General features: G+C 58.0%; 1 protein-coding gene across 1 annotated transcript in view; it reads right to left on the bottom strand.

The window, feature by feature from the left end:
- LOC142823566 (class I histocompatibility antigen, F10 alpha chain-like) overlaps window positions 1-22,935 on the bottom strand; it is a 30,778-nt gene extending 7,843 nt beyond the window's left edge. Inside the window, exons 1-2 of the mRNA XM_075914805.1 lie at window positions 22,787-22,935; window positions 12,995-13,258 (exon numbers count right to left, since the gene is read on the bottom strand). Coding sequence (XP_075770920.1) covers window positions 12,995-13,258; window positions 22,787-22,841 — 319 coding nt within the window. The 5' untranslated portion in view covers window positions 22,842-22,935. The remainder of the gene's footprint in view (window positions 1-12,994; window positions 13,259-22,786) is intronic.
- Window positions 22,936-23,271: the final 336 nt, after the last annotated feature.

The following is a 23,271-nucleotide window of genomic DNA, read 5'->3' as shown; positions in this document are numbered from 1 at the left end:
ACCTTCCACCACTGGCCTGGGCGAGGTAACGGCCCCCGGGCAGGACACGTCCCAGGGCGGGGGCAGAAAACACGAAGCTAAAGGCTGGAGGGGGGGACCCGGGAGCCGAGAGCACCAGATCCCAGTCCCGGGCCCACTGGCTCCGCACCTGGGACAGACCCTGCCCCGGCCCCTGAGGAAACGCTGCACTGTGGGGGCAGGAAAACGGACCCCCCTCCGCCCGCCCCAGAGCGACAGGCCCCGAGGGCTGCTAGGGGCACAGTCTGGGGGAGGGACCAGCCCTGAGCTGCAGAAGGAGGTAAGTGGGGTGGGGCCGCCTTTACCACCCGGCCAGCCCCCCAGCGCTCCCGCGTCACCAGGTAGGAGCCGGGTCGAGGGCCACCGGCCCCCCAAGGGGATCGCCCGGATCCGCCCTGGGAACGGCCTCGCCCTCAGCCACGAGACGCAGGGACCGGAGGTTCAGCGCCCGCCCAGCTCCCGCGAGGAGATCTGGCCACGGGGGGACAACAGGCCCACGCGGAGAAACCCCCGTGGAACAGACAGGGCTGCGGCTGCCCTGCGGGTCTGCGTGGCCCTCGCCAACCCGCTCTGGGCCCCGGGGAAGCAGCCGCCGGGTGAGGACCGTGAGCCTGCCGAGGTGGCCCCACCCGCCTGTTCTGAGCCCCGGGGCTAGGAGGCCACCGGCGGACAGTGGACCCACAGAAGAGGGGCCGCTCTGCACCGGGGCAGGCGCGTGCCCCACCCTGCCTGTTCCTACAGAACCTTGCGCCCGCGCCGTGGGCCAGGATCCCAACGCGCCGGGGCGGAGCCGTGTGGGGGACGCGCCCCAGGCTGGGTGAGTCACTCTCAATTCTCTGACACCGACTCGGAGAGCGAGATCCGTGGGCCCCACGTGCCTAGTGTCCGTGGCTTTCCCAGGCGGGCTGGGGCCAAGGCGTCTGTCACCAGCTGGCGAGCCGGGGAGGGGTGAGCCACGGCCCGCCCTGACCACATCCCCACTCAGCCACAAGGCGAGGGATTGCAACACGTCCACAGGCACCGGCACCACAGTGCCCACGTGCTGGCAGGCCGGGCCGTGTGTCCCGTGTAGCCACGGCTGAAGGGCTCCCCCAGAGTCAGGCTGACGGGGGCACTCACCTGGGACCTGGACCGGCCCCATACGAGCCAGTTGGCCAGACACGGATACACCCGAACCCGCCGCCTCCTCGGGAAAGGGGCCACGCCCGCCCCACGCCTCGTACCGCCCCTGGGGCCGTGGAGAGACCGGACAGGTAACGATCCCGCCCACACTGACCCGTGGGAAGCGCCTGTGCGGGGGCGATGGGGAAAGGGGCGGAAGCACCCTTGAGAGGGAGGGCGGCGTCCCAGCCTGGCGGGTGCAGGGAAGGGATGAGGGGCCGGGGGACCATCGCGAGCTCTGACTGCGCCGGGAAGACACTCAAGGCCCCAAGGTGGAGAAGGGGGCGCAAGCCGCCCGGGGGCTGTGGGATGAGGAGTAAGGGGAGTAGACACCCCGCCCTGAGCCAGCAGGTCCCTCCCCCACCCTGCAGCCCGAGGGGCTTTCGACCCTCCCGCCGGGGAGATGCTGGAGGGAGGGTCCCTGGAGAGGGGCGGGGGAGGAAGGGACGAGCTCTCCCCCTCTCACTGCGGCTAGGACCCAGCGGGCGGGTGGGACCGGAGCCCAGGCAGGTGGGAGGGGAAGAGCCGCTGGGAGAAGGGCCTGTCGGGGGAGAGCGGGGCGCTGTCCTTAACCGCGCCTTCGGGGGGGCTGCCTGGGCCCTGCTGGGGGGGGGCTCCGCTCCAAAGAGCCATCTCCCGCCTCTGCCATCACTACGGCAGCGTCCCCTGGGCCCGGAGGATTGCCGCCTGCCCTGGCGGAAGGACAAGGAGAGGCCTGAGGGAGGGATCGCCTCTGGGGGGTGGATGCAAGGGGAGGGGGGGGTTGTTGCTTTGGAGTCCTTCAGCCCCCGGAGGCTGGTGTCCGTTGGGGCTTAGAAGAGGCCTCTGCCCTCGAGGGGGTCCTGGATCGTATTCTGGACCCCAGAGGGGACGCCCGACTCCTGCAGCCAGGCGCCCTGCACACGACCAGGCCTGTCACCACGGTGAGGGCCACAGAGTCTGCTGAGTCCAGGGCCGCCTGGCAGGCTGCTCGGGAGACGGCCCTGCCCCCCTGCGATGCAGCCCGACGCTCCTGCTTGGATCCCCGCGGCGGGCGCTCAGCCGGCTCGTCCGGAGCTGCCCAGGGTTAAAGGCGCCTGCTGGCCGGCAGCCCCACGTCGCAGCCCCCGGCGGCCGGAGATGGGAGCATTTCGCTGCCGTTTTCGTGGTGGGGGCCGGCTGCCCCAGTGGCCTGTCCCGTGCACCATGACCCAGGCCGGGGGCAGGTGGAAAGGGAGGCCTCCTGCCCCGCCCAGGGGCCGACGTGCTGCTGCTCCACCTGCTTGTCAATGGGCGGGATGGATGCCGGCGTCTGCAGAGGGGCTTGCTCAGCTCGACCACCCCCTGTGCAGGGGCAGAGCCGCTGGGGACGGTGCCTCTGCCCTCAGGATGCCCGCCGTGGGGCCGGAGCTCTGATGCCTGCTCCAGCTGGGCCCCCGGCTCTGGGCCGGCCGCCTGAGCCGCTGGCAGTGGGCCGGGAGTGCGCGGCAGACGCGGAGGACAGCCTGAGCGCCTTGTTGGGGGAGGACGTGATGGGGGGCAGCCCCCCAGGCCTGGGGATACGCCCACGGGCTCCAAAAGGGCCACTGCTCCGGTGGCTGGCGGGGGGGGGGGGGGCAGGACGTGTCCAGCCCGAGATGCCGCCCTGGCAGTCGCGGTGCCGGGACAGAGCAGTGCGGAGACCCGGAGCGAGATGCCGGTGCCCTGGCCTGCACTAACTCCATGTCTGCGAGGGACGAATCGTGGGACTCTGGCCACGGAGGCTCCTTCGCAGGCCGGGCCACGGATGCCGGTTTGCCCTGGTGCTGTGGGGGGGCCGGGCTCAGGTGTCCCAGTGCCGTGGGCTGGGTCGCCAGGATCGGTGCGCCGGGCCTCGAACTCCCCATGACCTCAGAGAGGGGTCACGGGCACCGAGGGCCCGACGATGCCGGGTCACCACCCACTGGCTGGGTGCCGGTGGGGCGGGCGGTGCTGGGCTGCCCTGGTCCAGTGCCGGGGTGGGGGCGCGAGCTCGAGATCGGTCCTGGTGCTCGAGGCACCGAGGGCGAGTCCACTCATCTCCATTAGCTCCCGCGCCATGTCCAACATGGCCGAGGCGGAGGCCTCCCCACCGGCACTGGCTCCTCCGCAGGCCACGGCGCTTGGGGGCGCTCGACCGGCCTAGGAGCCGTGTCCCTCGCTGGTGGCACGGGCGGGGGGGGGGGCACCACGAGATGAGGATCTGCCCCTCTCTGCCCTCATCTTGCAGGGCGCCAGGGATTGCGACTGGTGCCGCCGGCGCCTCCAAGTCGACGAGGCCTCTGCCGAGCCCGGTGCTGCCGGCATCGAAGGGGGTGCGCCAGGGGCCCTGTGCCGGGCGACGCGCCGACTCCACCAGGAGTAAGCTCAGCCGTGAAGGGTTTGCACGTGTTCATTTAAACACAATGCAGTTTGGGAAGTAGATCTGCATGAAGAAGCGCTGTGGCCCCCCCCTAGGAACAGCCTAGAAAAGGCCGGGGGGGGGGGGGTGAACTCAACATGTGGGGCGGAGAAGTACAAGCAAGTGCCAAACAAAGCCAGATGTGGAACAGCTGGATGGGATTGGTGTAGAAGTGTGCGCTCTGGAACCGTCACTGCCATGGGCTAGACATCAGCAAGGGGAGGGCTCCTCGCTCCAGGGGCTCCGGCTGGTTTGAGTCCCAGGGGCTCTCGCCTTGTGCGCACTGAATGAGTCTTGTGGAGTTGAATTGAAGTGAAGTATCGAAGACCCTTGATTCTGCCCAGCCCCTGAGTCTCTGGGAACCACAAAATCCCAGCGGTTCCTTGGCGAGCGAGCAGGGTGAGGAATCTCCTTCAGGAGCAAGAGCTACACTCAAGCTAGAGGGTGATTTGTTCATTTTTCATTTGGTTGCGTGTCCCTGCCCTGGCTGGCGACTCTCACGCCTTCTGTAGTAAGTGAAGCTGGGTGTTGGGCAATTGAAGGGGTTTGGGGCAGTTTTGTAACAGTTTGGTTGCAGTCTGAAGACACTGGACTGAGTGTGGGGGCGGGTTAAGCTGTGAGTTCCTCTGACTCAGTGTTGTTGAAGTGGGAAATCAAAGAGGCCATAAGGACCAACAGTTAGTGCAGGGGCAGGTATAGCCTAAGTCCCTCTAGTTAATGTGTCGGCTGGCCCAGATCTCCTCATTGCAAATTGTTATTAGTTTGTAAACAGAATTGTATTGAAAGATTGAGACTGGAGGATATTTAGGTAAAAAAAGGGGAAAGATGAAGGGATTTAGTGATCCCCAATATGAAGAGTGTTTGATTAGTGCTTTATCACTATTGTAGCAGTAAGTTTCTTAGTTTTCTTGTTGCGATATCCTGGCTGTATGACTGAAAGAAAGAAGGACCAACCCCCATTACAGGAGGGCAACACTGATTTTGTGCATAAACCACAATATTTCTCAGAGGAAGACGATGTCCTCAGTGCAGATGTGAGGTTGCTGGTGTAAGATCTGCCCTGTCTCAGTCTGACCAGGCATTGAAACAAGGAATCCAACACGACGACTACCCCACTAAACATCCATAGTCTGTTGCCTGTTGGTGTACGGGGTTAAAAGACAGCAAGAGAAGGACAAAGTGGCTGGCATGTGTTTAATTGTTGATTACGAACAGCGGGTTAGAAAGCGAGAGATGCTAAAAGGAAGGGTGGGAGAGTTAGAAGCAGAGGTAGAAAAACTGCAAACAGAAGCAAAAAACTGTAAAGAAACAGCCTGGCAGGAAGAGAGATCTTGTCCCTCAGCACCTTTGACCCTCCATGTGGGATGGGGGGATATCAGTCTGGTTTTATGGCTCCAGTGAGTGCACACTGTCCCTGATCCTAATCAAGGGGAAGGGGACCCTGCTACTGTGAGTCGCCTGGAGCACACTCCTATGAGTCCATCTGACTTGCGGCGCATGTTAAAAGACTTGCCGTCTTTGCAGCTTAATACCCCAAACCTCCCCTTCTGGGGAAAGGGGCAGGAGTGGGTGGTCGTGGGAGGCCTGCATGCTTTGGATGTTTTCACCATGGGAAAAGCAAAATGTCCTGTGCACCCTGACAGTCAATTTGGGTTTGCATTTACTGGTAAAGGGAAGCAATAGACTTTTACTCGCCTAAGCCGGGGTTTTCATAACTCACCTACTTTGTTTCCTAGAGCGTTAGCTGATGTGCTGGCAAAGCTGCCAGACATGGCTTCCTGTGTTGTACAGTATGTTGAGGATCTTATCTCCTCACCAGATCACCAAACGCACATGGAAGACTTAGAAGTGACCCTGCAGCACTTGGCAGACAGTGGGGTAAAATGTAACGCTAGAAAGGCTCAGATTGCAAAGGAGGAAGTATCATATCTGGGGTACCTAATATCCAAAGGGTACAGGCGATTAACTGTTGACCGCACTGAGGCTATTAATGCCTGCCCACGACCAGCTACGGTCAGGGGAGTTAGGAAAATGTTGGGGCTATTCAATTTCTGCCGAACTCAAATCCCCAATTATTCAAGGGTTGTCCAGCCTCTCACTAATCTCCTGAAGGGTGCTGGTGGAACACGAGGCAATTGAACGGACACTTGACTGTGAAAAGGCATTTCCCACATTGAAACAGGCTAAGCACTGCCCCAGGGTTGGGACTTCCTCATCCATTAATGCCTTTTACATTGTACACGCATGTCAGTGAGGGACATATGGCAGCAGTGTTAACGCAAACACATGGGGACAAACAGCGCCCGGTAGCATACTGCTCTTCTAAACGAGATGCTGTCTATCCAGCAATGCCACCATGCCTTCAGGCAGTGGAAGGAGCTTCTATGGCCCTAAATCGGGCCACACCACTGATTGGTGCACAGGATGTAAATATTGTACCTCACACTGGCCTTGCTATTTTATCAGGGAAGAAATCCTCAGCAGTCCATGTGGCAAGCTGGACTCGATGGGAAACGAGCTTGCTAATGCCTTCGGTACATCTGCAACGAGCGCCATCGTTAAACCCTGCCACCCTCACGCCTACCCCAGGTGAGGGACACCCGCATCATTGTTGCCTTGAGGAAGAGCCCGTGGGCCTTCCATTGGTAAAAGAAACTGAAATACCTGGTGCCCCTTGCCTGTATGTGGATGGTTCTTCCTTCTATGTGGATGGCAAGCGACACACAGGATGGGCCGTTTGTACTCAAGATGGACAGCTGGTGGCACACGGCAGTTTGCCTGGGGCATCCACACAAGCAGCAGAACTGCAGGCATTCGTTGCAGCATGTGAAGCTGCGGAAGGTCAAGCTGTGAACATATCTCCTGATTCTAGATGTGCGTTTGGGGTTGTACAGGATTATATTAACTCGTGGGTAAATCGGGGATTCCTGACGAGTACAGGATCCCCAATACAGAATGGGGGGATAGTGGAGAAACTTCATGCAGCCAGGCAGAAACCTACCGAATTAGCAGTGATAAAAGTGAGGCCCCCACAAAAGGGACAGACCCTCCTAGTAAGGGGAACCGAAGGGCAGACGAACTAGCTAAACGAGCAGCAGTGGACGGTAAAGAGATGCAATTGATCGCTGCAACACAGCCTCTCATAAACACCCCAAACTTTTTTGAATTACAGGACATCCAACACGCTGCACCAAGGGCAGAGAAGTGGTGATGGATGGATAAAGGGGCAAACGGTGTGATGACACCTGGAGAGGCCCAGGAAACACATTAGTGTTACAATATGTGCTGATGGGAACTATGATACAAATATATCACATGCTGGGACATGGGGCACGGAGGGTGATCCACCGGATGTCGGACACCTGGTGGCATCCTCAGCTTAATGCAAATGTGCGTGATTATGTGAGGAGGTGTGTAACGTGCTCAATGTAATTCTGCTCCCACAGTGAAAGTGAGAATGCGACATCGGCCAAGACCAACACAGCCCTTCCCACAGTTACAAGTAGATTTCATTGGACCCCTGCTAAGGTGCAGAGGGAAAGAATATGTTCTGGTGATCGTGGGTCACTTTACTAAGTGGGTAGAAGCTTTCCCAGTGGCCAAGGCCACTGCATCTGATGTAGCTAAAATATTGATGACTGAAATAATTCCCCGATGGGGATTTCCATGCTTCATTGATAGCGACCAAGGTACCCACTTTACAGGGAAGGGGATGAAAACAGTATGCATGGCACTGGGGATCAAACAGAAATTCCACTGTCCCTACCATCCCCAGAGTTTGGGATTAGTAGAAAGAGCTAACCGAACCATTAAAAACAAACTAACCGAACAGATGTTTTCTGCTACAGGGAAAGGCTGGGTCACCAATTTACCAGTGGCTCTCATGTCTATGAGATCCAGTCCTACTAATCCACATTCCTTATCTCCTTTTGAAATGCTGACAGGGCGGGCGATGAGGACGCCAGGAAATCTGTGCATTGGAGCGGGGGAATTGTATGTCATGGGTGACCAGCTTGCTGAATATTATCTCAGTGTGTCTCACAGGACCCCCAAACTGAACCAGACCCAAAGGCCAGCGACGAGGACACATGTGAGGTGCAGCCCGGTGAGCAGGTGCTGGTGAAAGCCTATAGAAAACGGACCTTTGAACCAGCCTAGACTGGACCTCACATGGTTCTCCTGGTAACTCCTTCAGCGGCCCGGGTCACTGGAATTCCAGTTTGGGTGCACCTGTCACGAGTACAAGCATACAAGGGTGACACTCAGCATAGGGCACAGTAATCTCTGTTTGCCCTATGGACGCCTGGAGGGCCACTCTCAGTACTGTTAAGTGTTTTCGTTTGATATTCCCAGTGTTTTATTGATGTAGTCACCAGGGGAGGAGCCACTGGATCAGTTGTAAATGCCATTACCCAAGCTATCAAATCTCATAATAGGGACTGGGTTGAAAATCTGTTAGTGGCAGGGATGACAGTTTATTGTGGGGAGAGTAGGGCTCATGTCTCATCAAGTTAGATCTCACCTTAACTCAGCAACATGGTTGGTTAGGTCCTCCCTGTTGTACTCAGCCATCTATTAAAAACTGCTAAAATGTCTGAGCAAGCATTGGTCTGGAATGGTGTTATCAAACTGGCATGGTGTTCACATGAAAGTTGCAGCCCTGGTAGGAGACTTGCTCATGTCACAGATGCCCTGTTGGGTGAGAGCCGCGGTTCTCAAAGACTGAATGTCTTCACCTTGGATGATGGCAGAGGAGTGGTCTCTATTGATAATGGGCATTTTGGAATGATCATTCCATCTTTGGAGGGGTGTTAATTCCTGTGGGTTGGTCTCCTGGATTGGAGGCTCAGCCCTTCCACCCACTCCCATTCTCATGTCAGACACCCGTGTAGCTGAGTATGGAATAATGGCTGGAGATCACTATATAGCTTCCCCATGGGCCCAATGTCCCACCCTGGGAGGATGGGTTTTGCATACAAGAACCATGGAGTCAGGACAAGCCCTCTCTCAAATGTTGGGACCTGACTCAATGGTGCATGTAATGTTTAATTGAATGGCTGATATAACAGTGAAGAAAGACTCCACTAGCCGGTGTGGATTTGGGTATTTAGCTTTGGAAGGTAAGCCTGGCTTCAACATCTCATTCTCCCTATTGTGGAAGATATTCTGAAAGAAGTGGTAAGGCAATTGCAGTGACTCAGTGGATGGAAGAGTTTGCTATTGAGAGAACAGAGATTCCCTGGGGATGGATTTCAGTTGTGTTTTCGCAATGGAGATGGGGACTTATTACTTTTAGTGCAGATATCATGTATTAGAGGTTGAATGTCTTGTTTAATTCTGTTACCAAAACTGCAGTTAATTAAGTGTTGATCAGGTCAATTATAGCTCCTAAAAAATACAAGGAAGTGGTGTTAGTGGGGTCTAAGAATTGTTCTTCGCCCCAAAACCAAATGGGGGAGCTGACGGGTTTGCACGTGTTCATTTAAACACAATGCAGTTTGGAAAGTAGGTAGACATAAAGAAGCGCTGTGGCTCCACCCTAGGAACAGCCTAGAAAAGGCCGGGGTGGGGTGGGGGGGGGGGGAACTCAACATGTGGAGCGGAGAAGTACAAGCAAGTGCCAAACAAAGCCAGATGTGGAACGGCTGGATGGGATTGGTGTAGAAGTGTGCGCTCTGGAACAGTCACTGCCATGGGCTAGAAATCAGCAAGGGGAGGGCTCCTCGCTCCAGGGGTTCCGGCTGGTTTGAGTCCCAGGGGCTCTCGCCTTGTGCGCACTGAATGAGTCTTGTGGAGTTGAATTGAAGTGAAGTATCGAAGACCCTTGGTTCTGCCCAGCCCCTGAGTCTCTGGGAACCACAAAATCCCAACAGCCGCGAGTCCCTCTGGCGCCGGGTCGGGGGTTCGCGATGCGCCGGGGGTGGGTCTCACCCAGACGCTTCCAGCATGACGGGCGCGGGTCCCCGCGGGGCTTTGAGAGGGCAGGGCGGGGCTGGGAGCCGAGAGCCTGTCATGCCCCGCTAACAGGAGGGGACGGGGACGCAACGGGCGAGCGCCAACCCCCCCGCTAACCCAAATCCACCCAGCCCTCGTCTGAACAACTGTCCAGCCAGGGCAATCGACGGAGCCGAACTGGGGTTTGGTAACTAACTCAGAACCACGCTGGCATGTGACTGAGTTTTAGGGGAGCAGCCAGATCACCGCTGCACCCCTGGGGGGGAGGGGCTGGCCCCAAAGGTGGTACAAGGGGGCCATGTGAGGTGTCAAATAGACGCTTACTTTCTACCGATTCCAGCTGTGCTATTCATGTGACTGTATAGTGTCTGCATGTGACGTGATAAGCACGGACTCTGTGTGGGTACCGAGTGCGTCTTGGCATGTGGTTGAGTGATGGGCAGAGCTCGGTCTATGGACACGCTAATGAGCAAGTCTCCTGGCACAACAGCCCTCGATAGGGCAAGGACACCCTTCAAGAATGGGGACTGGCACCTAGGGGCTGCCAGCAGGGGACACAGGGACAGGCCCTGGCCAGGTGACCTGCTGCAGCCAAGAGGAGACCAGGAAGGAGGTAGATAGGGACCATGTGACATCCTCCATTTTGGTCTTCAGATCTGCTCCTGACCCCAGATGCAGCCTCGCAGGGAATCATGAACTGGGAAGACCTGTGGACCCATCCTGGCATAGGATGTGCACCAAGGACTTTTAAGCCAGCAGCTGTAACATCTCTGCTAGAGCCTGCACCGAGAACTGGGAGATTCGGTGCATGTAACGTCTGATACTTTAACAACCTCACTCTCAGGCTTTTCTTTCTGGTAGCAATAAACCTTTAGATGTTAGAGTCTAAAGGATTGGCCCAGTGTGATTTGTGGGTAAGGTCCAGAGTGTCAAAAGGAAGGGGATGCCCTAACCCCCCTCCCCCCCACTCCCCTCCTCACTGTTCCCAGGGCCCAGCAGGCCGAGGTGATGGATGCCCAGGGACGGCCTGTTCCATGTCTGCCAGGCCTGAAGGGGAAAGGCGGAGCTGGCAGGCTGGCCTCCAGTCCACCCTCGACACTCTTGCTGGGGGCCCGGGAGCTTGCTGGACGGGCCCTGACCGTGAGGTGGGGCCAGGCGGGGTCGGCATCTGCTGTCCCTCCCTTTGTGGGAGCGGGCACCCAGCTGAGGGGCCTAGGGCCCTGCCAGGGCCAAAGGAGGGGGGTGCGCTATGGGAGGAATGGACAAAAAGGGGTTGGAGTCCTCTAGCGTGAGTCTCTCTGGGGCCCATGGCGTGGATGTTACACCCACCCACTGAGGGTAGAAAGGCCAGTGGCACTGGGTAAGTTGCAGGCTGCTGGGTGCAGCTTAGAGGACCCCCAACGAAACCTTCTGAACGGCGATGGAGGCAGGCGGCTGGTTGGCCCAAGTCAGGTGTCGCTGCGGCCTGTGTCTCGGCCTGCAGCCACAGGGCCCGTGCGCCTGTCTCCAGGGCTCTGGCTGCAGGGCAAGGGCTGTAGCCAGTGTTGGTTGGGGACGTCCCTGCCGAGAGCCCCAAGGGCCGTGCGAGGGTCTCAGCGTCAGACCCTCAGTCTCGCTGGCAAAGAGGTGGGGCCCATCGAACGGACGATCCTCTGGCCTGTTCTGGGCCATTCGGTTGGCCAGGGGCCTGTGGTCCTGATGTCCGTGCAGGGCTGTGGCTGTGGCCCGGCTGCTGTGTCTGCCACAGGGCTAAGTTGGGCAGGGGCAGGGGCAGGGGCAGGGGCAGGGGCAGGGGCAGCCCCCCCCCCCCCCCCCCAAGAGCTGGGGACAGGCAGGGAACCGGCTCTCCTGGCTATTAGGAGGGGCCGGGGACACTCTGGATGAGGCTTGAACCCACCGTCCAGTGTGTGGGGCAGGGAAGCCCTGGGACCAGCTCATGACTCCCTGCCTCTGAGCCAGGCAGCCCCTCAGCGCCCTGCTGGGACAGTGCCAGGCCCTGAGCACTTATGGGTCCCACGCTCTGGGGGGGCGGGGGGGCACAACCGGGACCTGGCCAGGGGCTCCAGCCCCCTTGGGCACCGCACAGGAGAATGGCTCAAGACCCCTCTATGGGCCTGCCCCTCCCTGGACCCCACACTGGGGCTACACTGCCGGGAGTCCCTACGTGTCCCAGCCCTGGCCCAGGGCAGATGCTGGCTCCATGCAAGGAGCAGGGGCCTGGCGCTGACAGACACTGACTGGAAAGGAGACACGCTGGGCCCCAGGCTGTGCGAGACAGCGTGACCCCTCTCCCCACCACACAGGGGGGTTGTGAGCCTCAGTTGTGAGCCTGTGTCCAGCCCCTGGGGAGCAGCGTTAGGGAGGTGAAAGTAGCTCCCCCCCCCCATTTTAATCAGTTCCCCAAGGTATTAATGCCACATTTAACCCATTGCCAATTACATGGGGTTTTACATCCCTATGGGGGGGGGGTGCGAGGGAGAGGAGTCCCAGCTGCTCCTCCCAGCAACATGATCCTGCCCCCCCCCCCCCCCCCCCGTGGAAGAGACTCCTGGAAATCTGACCCCCAACGCGCCCCCCCCCCCCATTCACAGGTGCTTGCGGTAACTGGCCAGCCAGGCCAGGAGCAGGGATCTGCCCCATGGCGACTAGGGGGTGCTCAGCAGGGCCCCCCCATTTCCCAGTGCACCCAGGGGGCTGATGTGCTGTCTGGGCCAAGCCCCTCCTCACACCCGGGCTCTGGTGGGACCTCAGGCACTGGTCCCACTGGCCTAGAGCTAGTCCAGCCCCATGCAGGCTTCGGGAGGGGGGCGGAGGGGCCTGACTGAGGGGGCTGGGCAATGGGGGATCAGGAGCTGGCTTTGGGGGCCGCCCCACACCCTGGTTGGAAGGGCCCATCCCACACAGGGTTTGCAGTGTGGGTCAGTGGTGCTCAGCCCCCTACACACTGCCCACTGCAGGGGGTGGTGATATAGGGGTCCCCCATCACTTGGGGTCTGTGAGTGGAGCCCTGAGGCTCAGAGCCCCCCCAGCACAGGGTCTGAAGTGTCCCAGTGGCAGACATGGCCCCTCTGTGCAGGATCCTGGGGGTGGGGCTCTGGTCTGGGGGAGTAGTAGGATGGAGGGGGGCTCAGCTGGGAAGTGACCCACCCAGGCTGGGGGTCCCTGGGGGTGGGAGAGGCAGCTGGGGGCATGTCAAACAATTCATTCCCCCCCCCCCCCCCCCACACCTGTGAGCCAGTGGCCCCCTGCCCTGTGTCCTCCAACCCTCCTGCCAGGCACAGTGCCCCCCCCCCCTCCCAGCCCCTCTACAAGGGTCCTGCCCCCTTGGTCAGGCCCAGTGTTCCCCTCAACACACCCACAACAGCCCTGCACCCGCCCCGTGTGTGCAGCCCAAGTCCCATTCATAGTCTCTGCCCCCGAGGGTCCCTGTTCACCCCCCACACGGAGCGGCCCCGCACTCACCCGCGCTCTGGTTGTAGCGCCCACGCAGGGTGTCCAGATCCACTCCGAACGTGGCCTGCCAGCCCTGGTAGATCCCGGTGTTGCGCTCCGAGTACTGCGGGTCGACCTTGCCCGCCATCCAGTCTGCACGCAGCTCCGCCCTGCCCCGCTCGCTGTCGTAGTGCTCGATCAGCTGGTCATCCACGGAGCCCACCGTGATGAACTGGGGCAGCCCCGGGCCGGGCTCCGACACCCCCGTGTAGAAATAGCGCAGGGAGTGCTGGCCTGTGGGGAGACGGGGGGGTCAGAGACGCCTGCACCACAACCCCCCATACACACTCCCTCCCCCCCCCCCCCCCCCCCCACCGGCCTGGGGCAGGCAGGATCCCACCACAGGAGCAGGAAAGGGGGCAGAGCTGCAGGGAGGGGGTGGGTGTGTGTGAGGAGCAGAAGGGGGCGGGGCTGGGCATGGGGTGGGGGATGGGCAGAAGGGAGAGAGGCAGAGCATGGGGTGGGGCTGGCCAATCCCTGGGCAGGTGCAGCAGCAGGCGCCTGAGGGGCAAGAAGCCAGGAAGGGGGCAGGACTGCCCATGCAGGGGAGGGGGACAGAACTGGGAGGGATCAATGGCGGGGGGGGGGGCCAGAGGGCTCAGCACATGGGGCCTGCAGGAGCCCCCAGGGCAAGCAAACGGGGGTGGGGGCTTGGGGCAGAAGATGTAGGACACACAGCTGGGGACCCAGGGCCCAGGTGTGTCTGGGCTCATCAGTCCCTCAGAGTGTCGGAGGCTCAGACCCAGCAAAGTCACCGTGTGACACCCCACCCACCCCAAGGAACCAGACACACAGGGCCTGCAGGGTCAGGGCCTTGTTTCCCCGTCCCCAGTGAGAGCCCAGAGACCCTGTGCACGGCACCCAGCATGCAGAACAGCCCTGCCCAGCCACCGAGCTGGGGGGACCGGGCAGAGCTAAGGGGACACCGAGCGCCCCCCTTTCTCCCCCCCCTCAGCCCAGGACCTTGAATCCCCCTGGCCAGCCCCAGCCACTGTCCATCTCCCCCCGCTTCCTGCAGAGCCCAGGGGCCCGATCCGAGGGGCTGGAGCTGCTGCTCTATTTACAGTCACTGGGGCAGCAGGGCCTGGACCCACATCCTGGGTGCGGCTCCAACCACATCCAAGTGGTCAGGCTGTGCCAGAGCAAAGGCTCGTCCAGCCCCGTGTCCTGTCTGCCCACAGTGGCCAGCACCAGGTGCCCCAGAGGGAGTGACCAGAACAGGGAACCATCCATTGATCCCTCAACACCCATTCCCAGCCAATGACACACAGAGGCCAGGGACCCCAGCCCTGTCCAGCCTGGCTACTGGCCATCGATGGACCCAACCTCCATGGACCTATCTAGTTCTTTTCTGAACCCTGTTAAAGTCCTGGTCTTCACCACATCCTCTGGCGAGGAGTTCCACAGGTTGACTGTGTGCTGTGAAGAAAAAGCTTCCTTTGGTTTGTTTTAATCCTGCTGCCTGTTAATTTAATTGGGTGACTCCAGTTCCTCTATTATAGGAAGAAGTAAATAACTCTTCCTTATTTATTTTTTCCACACCAGTCATGATTTTATAGACCTTGATCCTATCCTCCCTTAGTCTGCGCTTTTCTATGCTGAAAAATTGCAGTCATTTAATCTCTCTTCAGATGGGACCCTTTCCAAACCCCTCAGCATTTTTGCTGCCCTTTTCTGAACCTCTTCCAATGCCAAGTGAGCTTTTTGGAGAGGGGTGACCACATCTGTACACAGGATTTAAGATGTAGGCATCCCATGGTTTTATGTAGAGACAAGATATTCTCTGTCTTAATCTCTATCCCTTTTTAAATGATTCCCAACTTTGTTTGCTTTTTTGCCAGCCGCTGAGTGGGTGTTCAGAGAACTATCCACAGCGACTCCAAGATCTCTCCCTGGAGTAGCTGTAGCTAATTCAGACCCCATCCCATTGGAAATCTAGTTGGGGTTATTCTTTCCAATGGGCATTACAGCCACTCCCCGAGTTACAAACAAGTTACAGACCAACACTTGCTCCGTAAATTGAAGTGTTCATAACTCGGATCCCATAGAGTTACATGGCAACCGCGCTGTTTGTAACTCGGATCTGCATTTATGACCAAAGTGGTCATAAGTGCGGATGGTCGTAAGTGGAGGTGATTGTAACTCGGGGAGCAGCTGTACTTTACATTTATTAACATTACATTTCATTTGCTATTTTGCTGCCCAATCACTTAGTTTTGGTGAGATCTTTCTGAAGCTCCTCGCAGTCTGTTTGGTCTGAACTCTCTTGAGCAGTTTGGTTTCATCTGTCCATTTTTCCACCGCACTGGTTTCCCCTTTCTCCAGATCATTTATAAATAAGTTAAATAGGACTGGTCCCAGGACAGACCCTTGGGGGACCCCACTAGTTATCCCTCTCCACTCGGAAAATGGACCATTGATTCCTATTCTTTGCTTTCTGCCTTGTAACCAGTTCAGTCCACGAAAGGCCCTTCCCCTCTTGTCCCATGGCTGCTCACTCTGTTTAAGAGCCTTTGGTGAGGGACCCTGCCAGAGGCTGTGTCAAAGTCCAAGTTGAAAACAAAATATTTCCACTGGGTCCCCCTTGTCCACAGGCTGGTTGACCCCCTCAAAGAACTCTAGCAGACTGGGGAGGCAGGATTCTCCTTTACAGAAGCCACCTTGACTCTGCTCCAGCAAATGATGCTCATCTGTGTGTCTGACCATTTTATTCTTTAGCTTCAACCAGTCTGCCAGGTGCTGACGTCAGACTCCCAGGCCGGGTGCAGACCCATCGCTGGGCGGATCAGATCTCTGCAGGAATCATTTCCATAGGGCTGTGGATCATCTTCCCACAGCCTGGTATTGACACAGCCTGGTATACCTCCTTCGGTAGGGAACCTTCATTTGCATAGCTATGTAGCACTTTAAACCATCTTTTTTGATGGTTTTGATCTGAGGAAGTGGGTCTGGCCCACGAAAGCTCATCATCTAATAAACCATCTTGTTAGTCTTTATTAGGGGATGAGCTTTCAAGGGCCAGACCCACTTCCTCAGATCACCTAATAAACCATCTTGTTAGTCTTTAAAGTGCTACATAGTCTGGTCTAGCTGAAACAAAAGAGAACTAATAAGGCTGCATCTCTATCACTGTTCTTCATTGGCACAGAACTTTCCATTAAGTCCTTTCCTACAGAAACTTTGTATTAAGATGCAGTACAATATTATAGCCATGTCTTTGTAGATCTCCCTGTTACTGAACAGATGGCCCTGTAGGGTGAACGAGGAGTGAATGAAAGAGGGGTGGAAGGCCAGCACCTCCCAGCAGCTACAATGGGGTTATGTCTACACTGCAGGCTTCTTGCACAAACATTTGCAGAGCGTCCACACTACAAGCCCATTCTTGTGCAAGAAAGCTTACAGTAAATTGTCAGAAGAGGGGGCTTCTTGCACAAGAGTTATTCCTCTCCCCACCAGGAATAAGCCTTTTTGCACAAGAGCTCTTGTGCAAAAAGGGTAGTGTGGATGGGAACAGGGTTTTTAAGCAAGAAACCCTCAATAGGTAAAATGGCCATCAGTTTTCTTGCACAAGAGTGTCCACACTGCCATGGACGCTCTTGCACAAAAGCACATGGCAGCATGGATGCACTCTTGCACAAGAAGCCTGCAGTGTAGACATCTCCTGGTTGGAATGGGGATGGAAGCCGGATCCAAGGACAATGGGAGCTGTCAATGGGCTCACTGAAAGATCTCACACATGGAGGCCTTGGGAGAAGCAGGGGCCTGCGTTTGGGGCCCCCCTCTCTGAAGGGGGAGTGTGGCAGCACTGAGACACCCCCCAGAAGGCAGAGCCACAGACTGACAGCCAAGAACGCACAGACTGGGCATGAGCAGGTGATGACTCACTGGGGTAGATTTGCAAGGGGGAGCTGAGTTAGTTGGTATGGAATAAACTTAAAAAACAACTAACGATCTGGTAGCACTTCACAGACTAACACCACATGGAGCTGGGATCATGAGCTTTTGTGGGCACAGTCCACCTCTTCAGATGAGAGGGGCACTTCTCTCAGACTAAGGCAGGGCTACTCAACACATCCATGGGATGCAGCCAGCCCATTTCTTTGCTACCTGCAGTGCGTTGGGTTTACACAGGACCCAACATGTGGCCCAGGGTGGGCACCAAAACAAAAAAAAGTCAACAGAATAATCTTCTGTTGCTGTGCATTTTAGCAGTTAAATTCCTGGCCTGTCATTGCCCATTAAAGTGCTGCCATATGGGTGGAAACCAGGTGAATGTTGCATTGTATTAATATCAGCAGAATTGACTTAAATGGGACATGTGTTGTGTAGTGCAGTCTTGCCTTGATCTTCCTATTCACGCACATCCATGTAACAGAAGCTATTTGTAGGTCTATGCAACCACACTTAAGTTGCAGCTCTTGGCACATGTGGTGAGTATCACTGTGGCTGCCAGGGCTTCCACAGTTGACTAGCCCTGGTCTAAGGCATCTTGCAGGGGGCCCCAGGTTGTGTCTTGTCCACATGGGAGCATCAATCTGGATCCACAGAAGCCCAGCTCCACACCTCCCCCACCTAACTCACCTGACCAGTGCAGTCAGGGGGAGCAACTACTGGTAACAAGATGATGGTGTGTGCGCGCATGAGTGTCTAACAGCACTCTTGTAGCCAAGAAGGCTAATGGCATATTAGGTTGCATTAAGAGGAGCATTGCCAGCAGATCCAGAGATGTCATTATTCCCCTTTATTCGGATCTGGGGAGGCCACATCTGGAGTATTGTGTCCAGTTCTGGGCCCCCCACTACACAAAGGACGTGGGCACATTGGAGAGGGGCCAGCGGAGGGCAACCAAAATGATTTGGGGGCTGGAGCACATGACCTACAAGGAAAGATGTTTAATACTCTAGTGTGGCTGGTACAAAGTGGCCCAGCTACATTCCCCTCCTGGGCTAGGCCCTGCACCCCACAAAATCCAGACCAGCTTCCTCCCTGGGGAACCCTGAAACGAGCTGCTCCCAGCAGGAGTCAGCTAATGTGTCGAGAGACTTTCTCTGCCTCCCGTCCCGAGGTGACATGTCCCCAGCGCACATGGGGACAGGTGGAATCCCCCCCCACAATGACTGAGTCTGTTATTGTTATAGTCCCTCTAATCTCCTGCAGCATTTCACAGTCACTGCCCTGGTCAAGAACACGTCCCCACAGCTACATCCCCAACAGAACATGGAATTAGAGCCCCAACAGTCTGTGGAGAGCTGTGTGACTCTGGGCCCATGGATGTGGGTGGGGAAATCCACCGTTCAGTTTTGCAGATATGGATGCAGATACAAAATTTGTAACTGCCCAGGACTCCACATGCAATTACTGACTGCGGGATTCTCCGGGGCACTCTGGCTCAAAAGATTTTTACCCCAGTTCCCAATCGATCCAAACCCCTTCTCCCCACACCATCATCTCATCCCTGCATTGAGACCCTGCAGCTCTGCCTGCCGACCCGGCCCTGTGCATGGAACTGAGACCATTTCAGTCCTGGATTTCAGTCTCTTTCCTAGCAGCCCAAATGTGGCCTCCAGCACCTCCCTCCTGCCCTTCCCTATATCACTGGTACCTACAGGTACCATGACCACCAGCTCTTCCCCAGCACTGCACACAGGTCTGTCTAGATGTCTGGAGAGATCCACAAGCTTCACACCAGGCAGGCCAGTCACCGTACGGTTCTCCCAGTCATCACACCCCCAGCTGTCTGTGTGTCTAGTGATCAAATCCCCCACCAACACCTGCCTCTTCCTAATGACTGCAGTTCCCTGCCCAGGAGAGATGCCCTCGGTGCGAGAGGTACCAGGGGATCCTCTGGCCAGGGGCTGCTGGGATTGTCTACCTCCCCTTTAGTTCTCTTGCCGCACTGCCCCAATGCAGCGTCAGCCCCACCCCAAACATCTGCCCCCCTCCAGTTCTGCCCCACACTGCGGGGCGTCTCTGGCAGGAAGCGCAGAGTCAGGCTGACTCCTCCGCTACGGATCCTTCTCTCCTCCCTCGGCTCTGCACTTTGCCTTGCTACAGACTGAAACTTCGCCAGCCCCCTGGATCCCTGCTCAGTCCCAGCTGCCTCTACCTCTCCATCGTCTGGCTTCCCCACCTCCTGCTGCTGCTCTCTGCACAAGCTCCCTCCCAGAAGCATTTACAGAGTTAACCCTGCCCCAAGCCACTGTTCCCTCATCTTGCCCAGCCAGGTGTGGATTTTTTTCCATCCACATGTGGAATAAATTCTGTATGTGCACTGAGGCCTGTGTAGCTGTGCACCACCAGCGCAAACACAAGACCTAGTGGTGGGCACTCTGCTGGGCAGCATTGGAATCTCTCCTGAGGGGCCACTCAAGCACAGATGGGCCTCAGGTCCCAGCCTCCATTGCCCACTTGTTCCAAGGGCCACCAGCCCTTCGAGCTGTATCCCATGCCGCCCTCAAACCACTACTTCACTCAGGGGTATGGCTGTTTATTTCTTTTTACCAACAAAATTTAATCCACACAACCCTCGTGTGAGGGCTGTTGCACCAGCCCAGCCGTGCTTTGCACCAGCTCATTGTGGTGACTGTGGGGGCTAATCTGTGCCAGCGTGAGTGTGCGCACACAGAGCGGCTGTGCTGGCTTACCCAGGAGGGCTGAGCAGTACAGACACTGTGTGTAGACTGGTCCTACCAAGTTTATTCCAATTGGCTACACTTTGTCATTAACACCATGGCCTTGTTCGTACACACGTACAAAGGATGCTAAATATTGGTTACATTAATAGTCAAGAAACCTCATGAATGCTTACTGGTTAGTCGACCATCTATAGACCCCAGGGGGTGGTGCTGGCAACTTGTGTATCAGAGGCAGCAGCACAGGGTGCCAAGCGGGAGCTGGTCCATGAGGGGAGCCAGTTTAAAAGCCAGCTTCCTTTCTGGACCAGCTGCCTGTTGCCCCACTCTGCTGGCTCTGATAAAGAGGCAGCAGCACGGGACAGCAGCAGTCCCTGATGAAGGTGGGTCTAAGCTCCCGTACCCAGCACAAGCCAGAACTGAGCCAGGCAGCCTTTAAATGCAGAGCCACAGCAGGGGTAGGCTCTGGACCCAGAACTGAGCTGGGCTGCTGGCCAGCCTGCTAAAAAAGTATGCTGGCAAGGGTGGGGGGAGGGTAGTGTGTGTCTGGGCAGGAAGCTCTCCCCACCAAGCAAAACCCAGTGTCTGGGGGCAGAGGGGTAGATGATTGTCAGCGCAAGGGCTGACACACAGCACACACACACCGACAGTAACAGCGCTGTGTCAACAACCGCCTCGCTAACAGCCATGCTGCACCGACAGACCCTAAGTCACAGTGTCAGGTACAACGGGCTGCTAAAGGCCCATGTGGACACACCTGTCCCTGTGTCACTGGGGTGCTCTGGTTTATCGGGAGCTGGCTAGGCCGTGCCCACAGGGAGAGCCGCACCAGTGCGATGACACGTCACTGGTTCAGTTACACCGGTGCAAAGCCCCACGTGGACACACTTATGCTGACACAAGGCAGGGACGTGAAAGGTTCACCCATGATCCCCACCCTGAACACGAGCCCCCAGTAGTCCCTGTCCACAGCGGGCCCTGGGGTGTTGCAGGCAGGGGGAGCCACTCCAGCGCTGCTGGAGCACCCCCTCCTTAATTGGTTAACCAGTTAAACATGTTTCAACAATTAAACAGGATTTTTCACCCCCAAGTAAGCCCCTATTATACCAGACTCAGGGGGCCCACAAGCACATGCACAAAAGTGAATAAGGAAAAGTGATTTACTCATTCCCACAATGTAAGAACTAGGGGCCACCCAAGGAAATTAATAGGCAGCAGGTTGAAAACAAATAAAAGGAAGTTTTTCTTCACTCAGCGCACAGTTAACCTGTGGAACTCCTTGCCAGAGGAAGCTGTGAAGGCTAGGACTATTACAGGATTTAAAAGAGAGCTAGATAAATTCATGGAGGTTGGGGCCATCAATGGCTATTAGGCAGGCTGGGTAAGGAATGGTGTCCCTGGCCTCTGTTTGTCAGAGGGTGGAGATGGATGACACGAGACAAATCGCTTGATCATTGTCTTCAGTCCAACCCCTCTGGGGTACCTGGTGCTGGCCACTGTCGGCAGACATGACACTAGGCTGGCTGGACCTTTGGTCTGACCCTGTATGAGTGCTTTTATGTTCACCGAGTTACCCGCCCCAGTCTGAAGTGCTTCAAAAGCCCTACGCAGCCCATCGGGCAGCAGGAGAAAAGCTGCCGTGGGGGAAGATTCAACCCCCTCTGGGGTGTTAGTGGAGGGCTGAGAATCCCTCCCCAGTGCTCTAAGGAGACCCCCAGCCACACAGGGCAGGCCAGAGAGAGAATAAAACAAGAGGGAGAAAAAACCATTTTGGGGCCTTCACTGTCCATTAGGAAGCAGCCAAAATGGACACGAGCCCCATTGCCCCTCCCCAGGCCCCTTTACAGCCTGCATTTCTGTCCTTAAACCTTGTGTCACTCGGCTGAGAAAAAATCCCCCCTCCGTCCCCCATGACAAAAGTTGTGACAGTGATGAGTGTTGGGGGAGAGGCAGCATGTTACCGGTGGGGGACACACTCCTGCTGCTGAAGCTGCCGCCCCTCGCTGGAGGGAGGGGGGTTTGTTGGGGTCTCTGCAGAGCCTGCCCCTCCCAACCCTTCCCCGGTTAAGGGCCCTTTCCCAAAGGCCAGGCTCTAGCACCACAGCTCTGAGCTGGGCAGTGTGGACATGGCTCGGTGACAAGGGCCCTGCCAGGCCCCCCCAGGCACTGGATTCAGGTCACTGACAAGCCAGACACGCTCCGATCACCCCTGTCTGTGCAGACCCAGGCCCCAGCTCGGCCCCACCCGAGTGCACCAGGGCACCAAAGCGCAGCCGGAAACCACTTCAAACCGCCCAGCCTCCCGCAGCCCCACACGGGCTGCTCAGCCTTGGAACCACGGGCCAGGGAACAGCCCTGGGCAGGGCAGGGAAGGCAGGACTGGGGCCAGGACAGCCCCAGCTCATGCCCAGATTGAGACCTGCCCCACACAGACCTTGGGGCACCTGGTCCACCCAGCCTGGGCACAGGGCCAGAGATGGAGGGGGGGGTCACATCTGTCTCAATTCAGCACCCTACTGCAGGTAGCCCCCCCCCCATACACAGGGCAGGGCCAAGCCAGACTCAGGCTCCAAACACGGATCACACCCAGGGCCAAGAGCCTGCTGGGGGCTAGGGAAAGTGAGTTCCCCGCACCCCACCGCCATGTGACGCCCGCGCTGGGCGGGGCAGGGGGTGAATTCGCACCCTGGCCTGGGCTCTGCCAACAGGAGCCGGGTCACAAAGCCTCAACATGAACTGGGCAGCGCTGGCGGTGAGGGGTCGCGGCCGGGCACCGGGCATCACTGGGAGCTGCGGCCAGAGCCGACCCCACACTCACGGGCGGCCCCTTCGAGTGGCCATTGGCAGGGCTGGCAGAGCTATGGGGGGGGGGAGGGGAGGAGAGGAGCTTTGCCCGAGCTCTGCCAGACTCAGCGGTGCCCTGCCTGGGACGGGGGGAGGGAGAAGAGAGGGGGCGGCAGCGCCCAGCCCCATGGCTCCGGCGCTGGGGACCAGGCGGGGACAGGAGCCGGCCCGGGCCAGAACCAGACCCCGGCGCTGAGAACAGAGCCCGGAATGGCAAAGACCCCATGTCCCAGCCCCCCATGATACCCCATTTCGCCCCCCACGTCCCTGGGCAACCCCCACTCACCGTTCCCCTGCACTGCCGCAGCGCCCAGCAGCAGGAGCAACAGCGCCGGGACCATCCTCGCTCCCAGGATCGGGGCCTCTCTGAGCTCAACTCGAACTTCGCAGCTCTTAGAATCCCGAGACCAGGTGGTCTGTGGGTGGCAGCCGCTAGGCTCGCTACTTATAGTGGGCCCCGCCCCTCGGCAGCCATTGGCCGGGAGGGGGACGCTCGGGCCAATGGGCTGCGCGCAGCCCCATTCGCGTCACCGGTCGCCGGGCAGAACCCGGCCCGGCAGCTTGGGCCGCGGAAAGCGAAAGTCTCAGCCAGGATGAGCGCAGCGGGGAATCCCGGGCGGAGCCCCGCCCCCGGCCCACAGGCCCCGCCCCCTGCCCAGAGTCCCACCCGGCTGCAGGGCACTTGGAGGACGGGGGGGAGTGTCCCCCTGGTGGGGGCAGGGCAGAACCTCCCCCCTTCATCCCCCCCACTCCAGGCCCTGGCTCCCCACC

This window comes from Pelodiscus sinensis, unplaced genomic scaffold (assembly GCF_049634645.1).
Source record: "Pelodiscus sinensis isolate JC-2024 unplaced genomic scaffold, ASM4963464v1 ctg105, whole genome shotgun sequence".
Classification (NCBI taxonomy): Eukaryota; Metazoa; Chordata; order Testudines; family Trionychidae; genus Pelodiscus; species Pelodiscus sinensis.
Note: the sequence above shows the minus strand (reverse complement) of the source record. Positions and strands in the feature narration are given on the sequence as shown.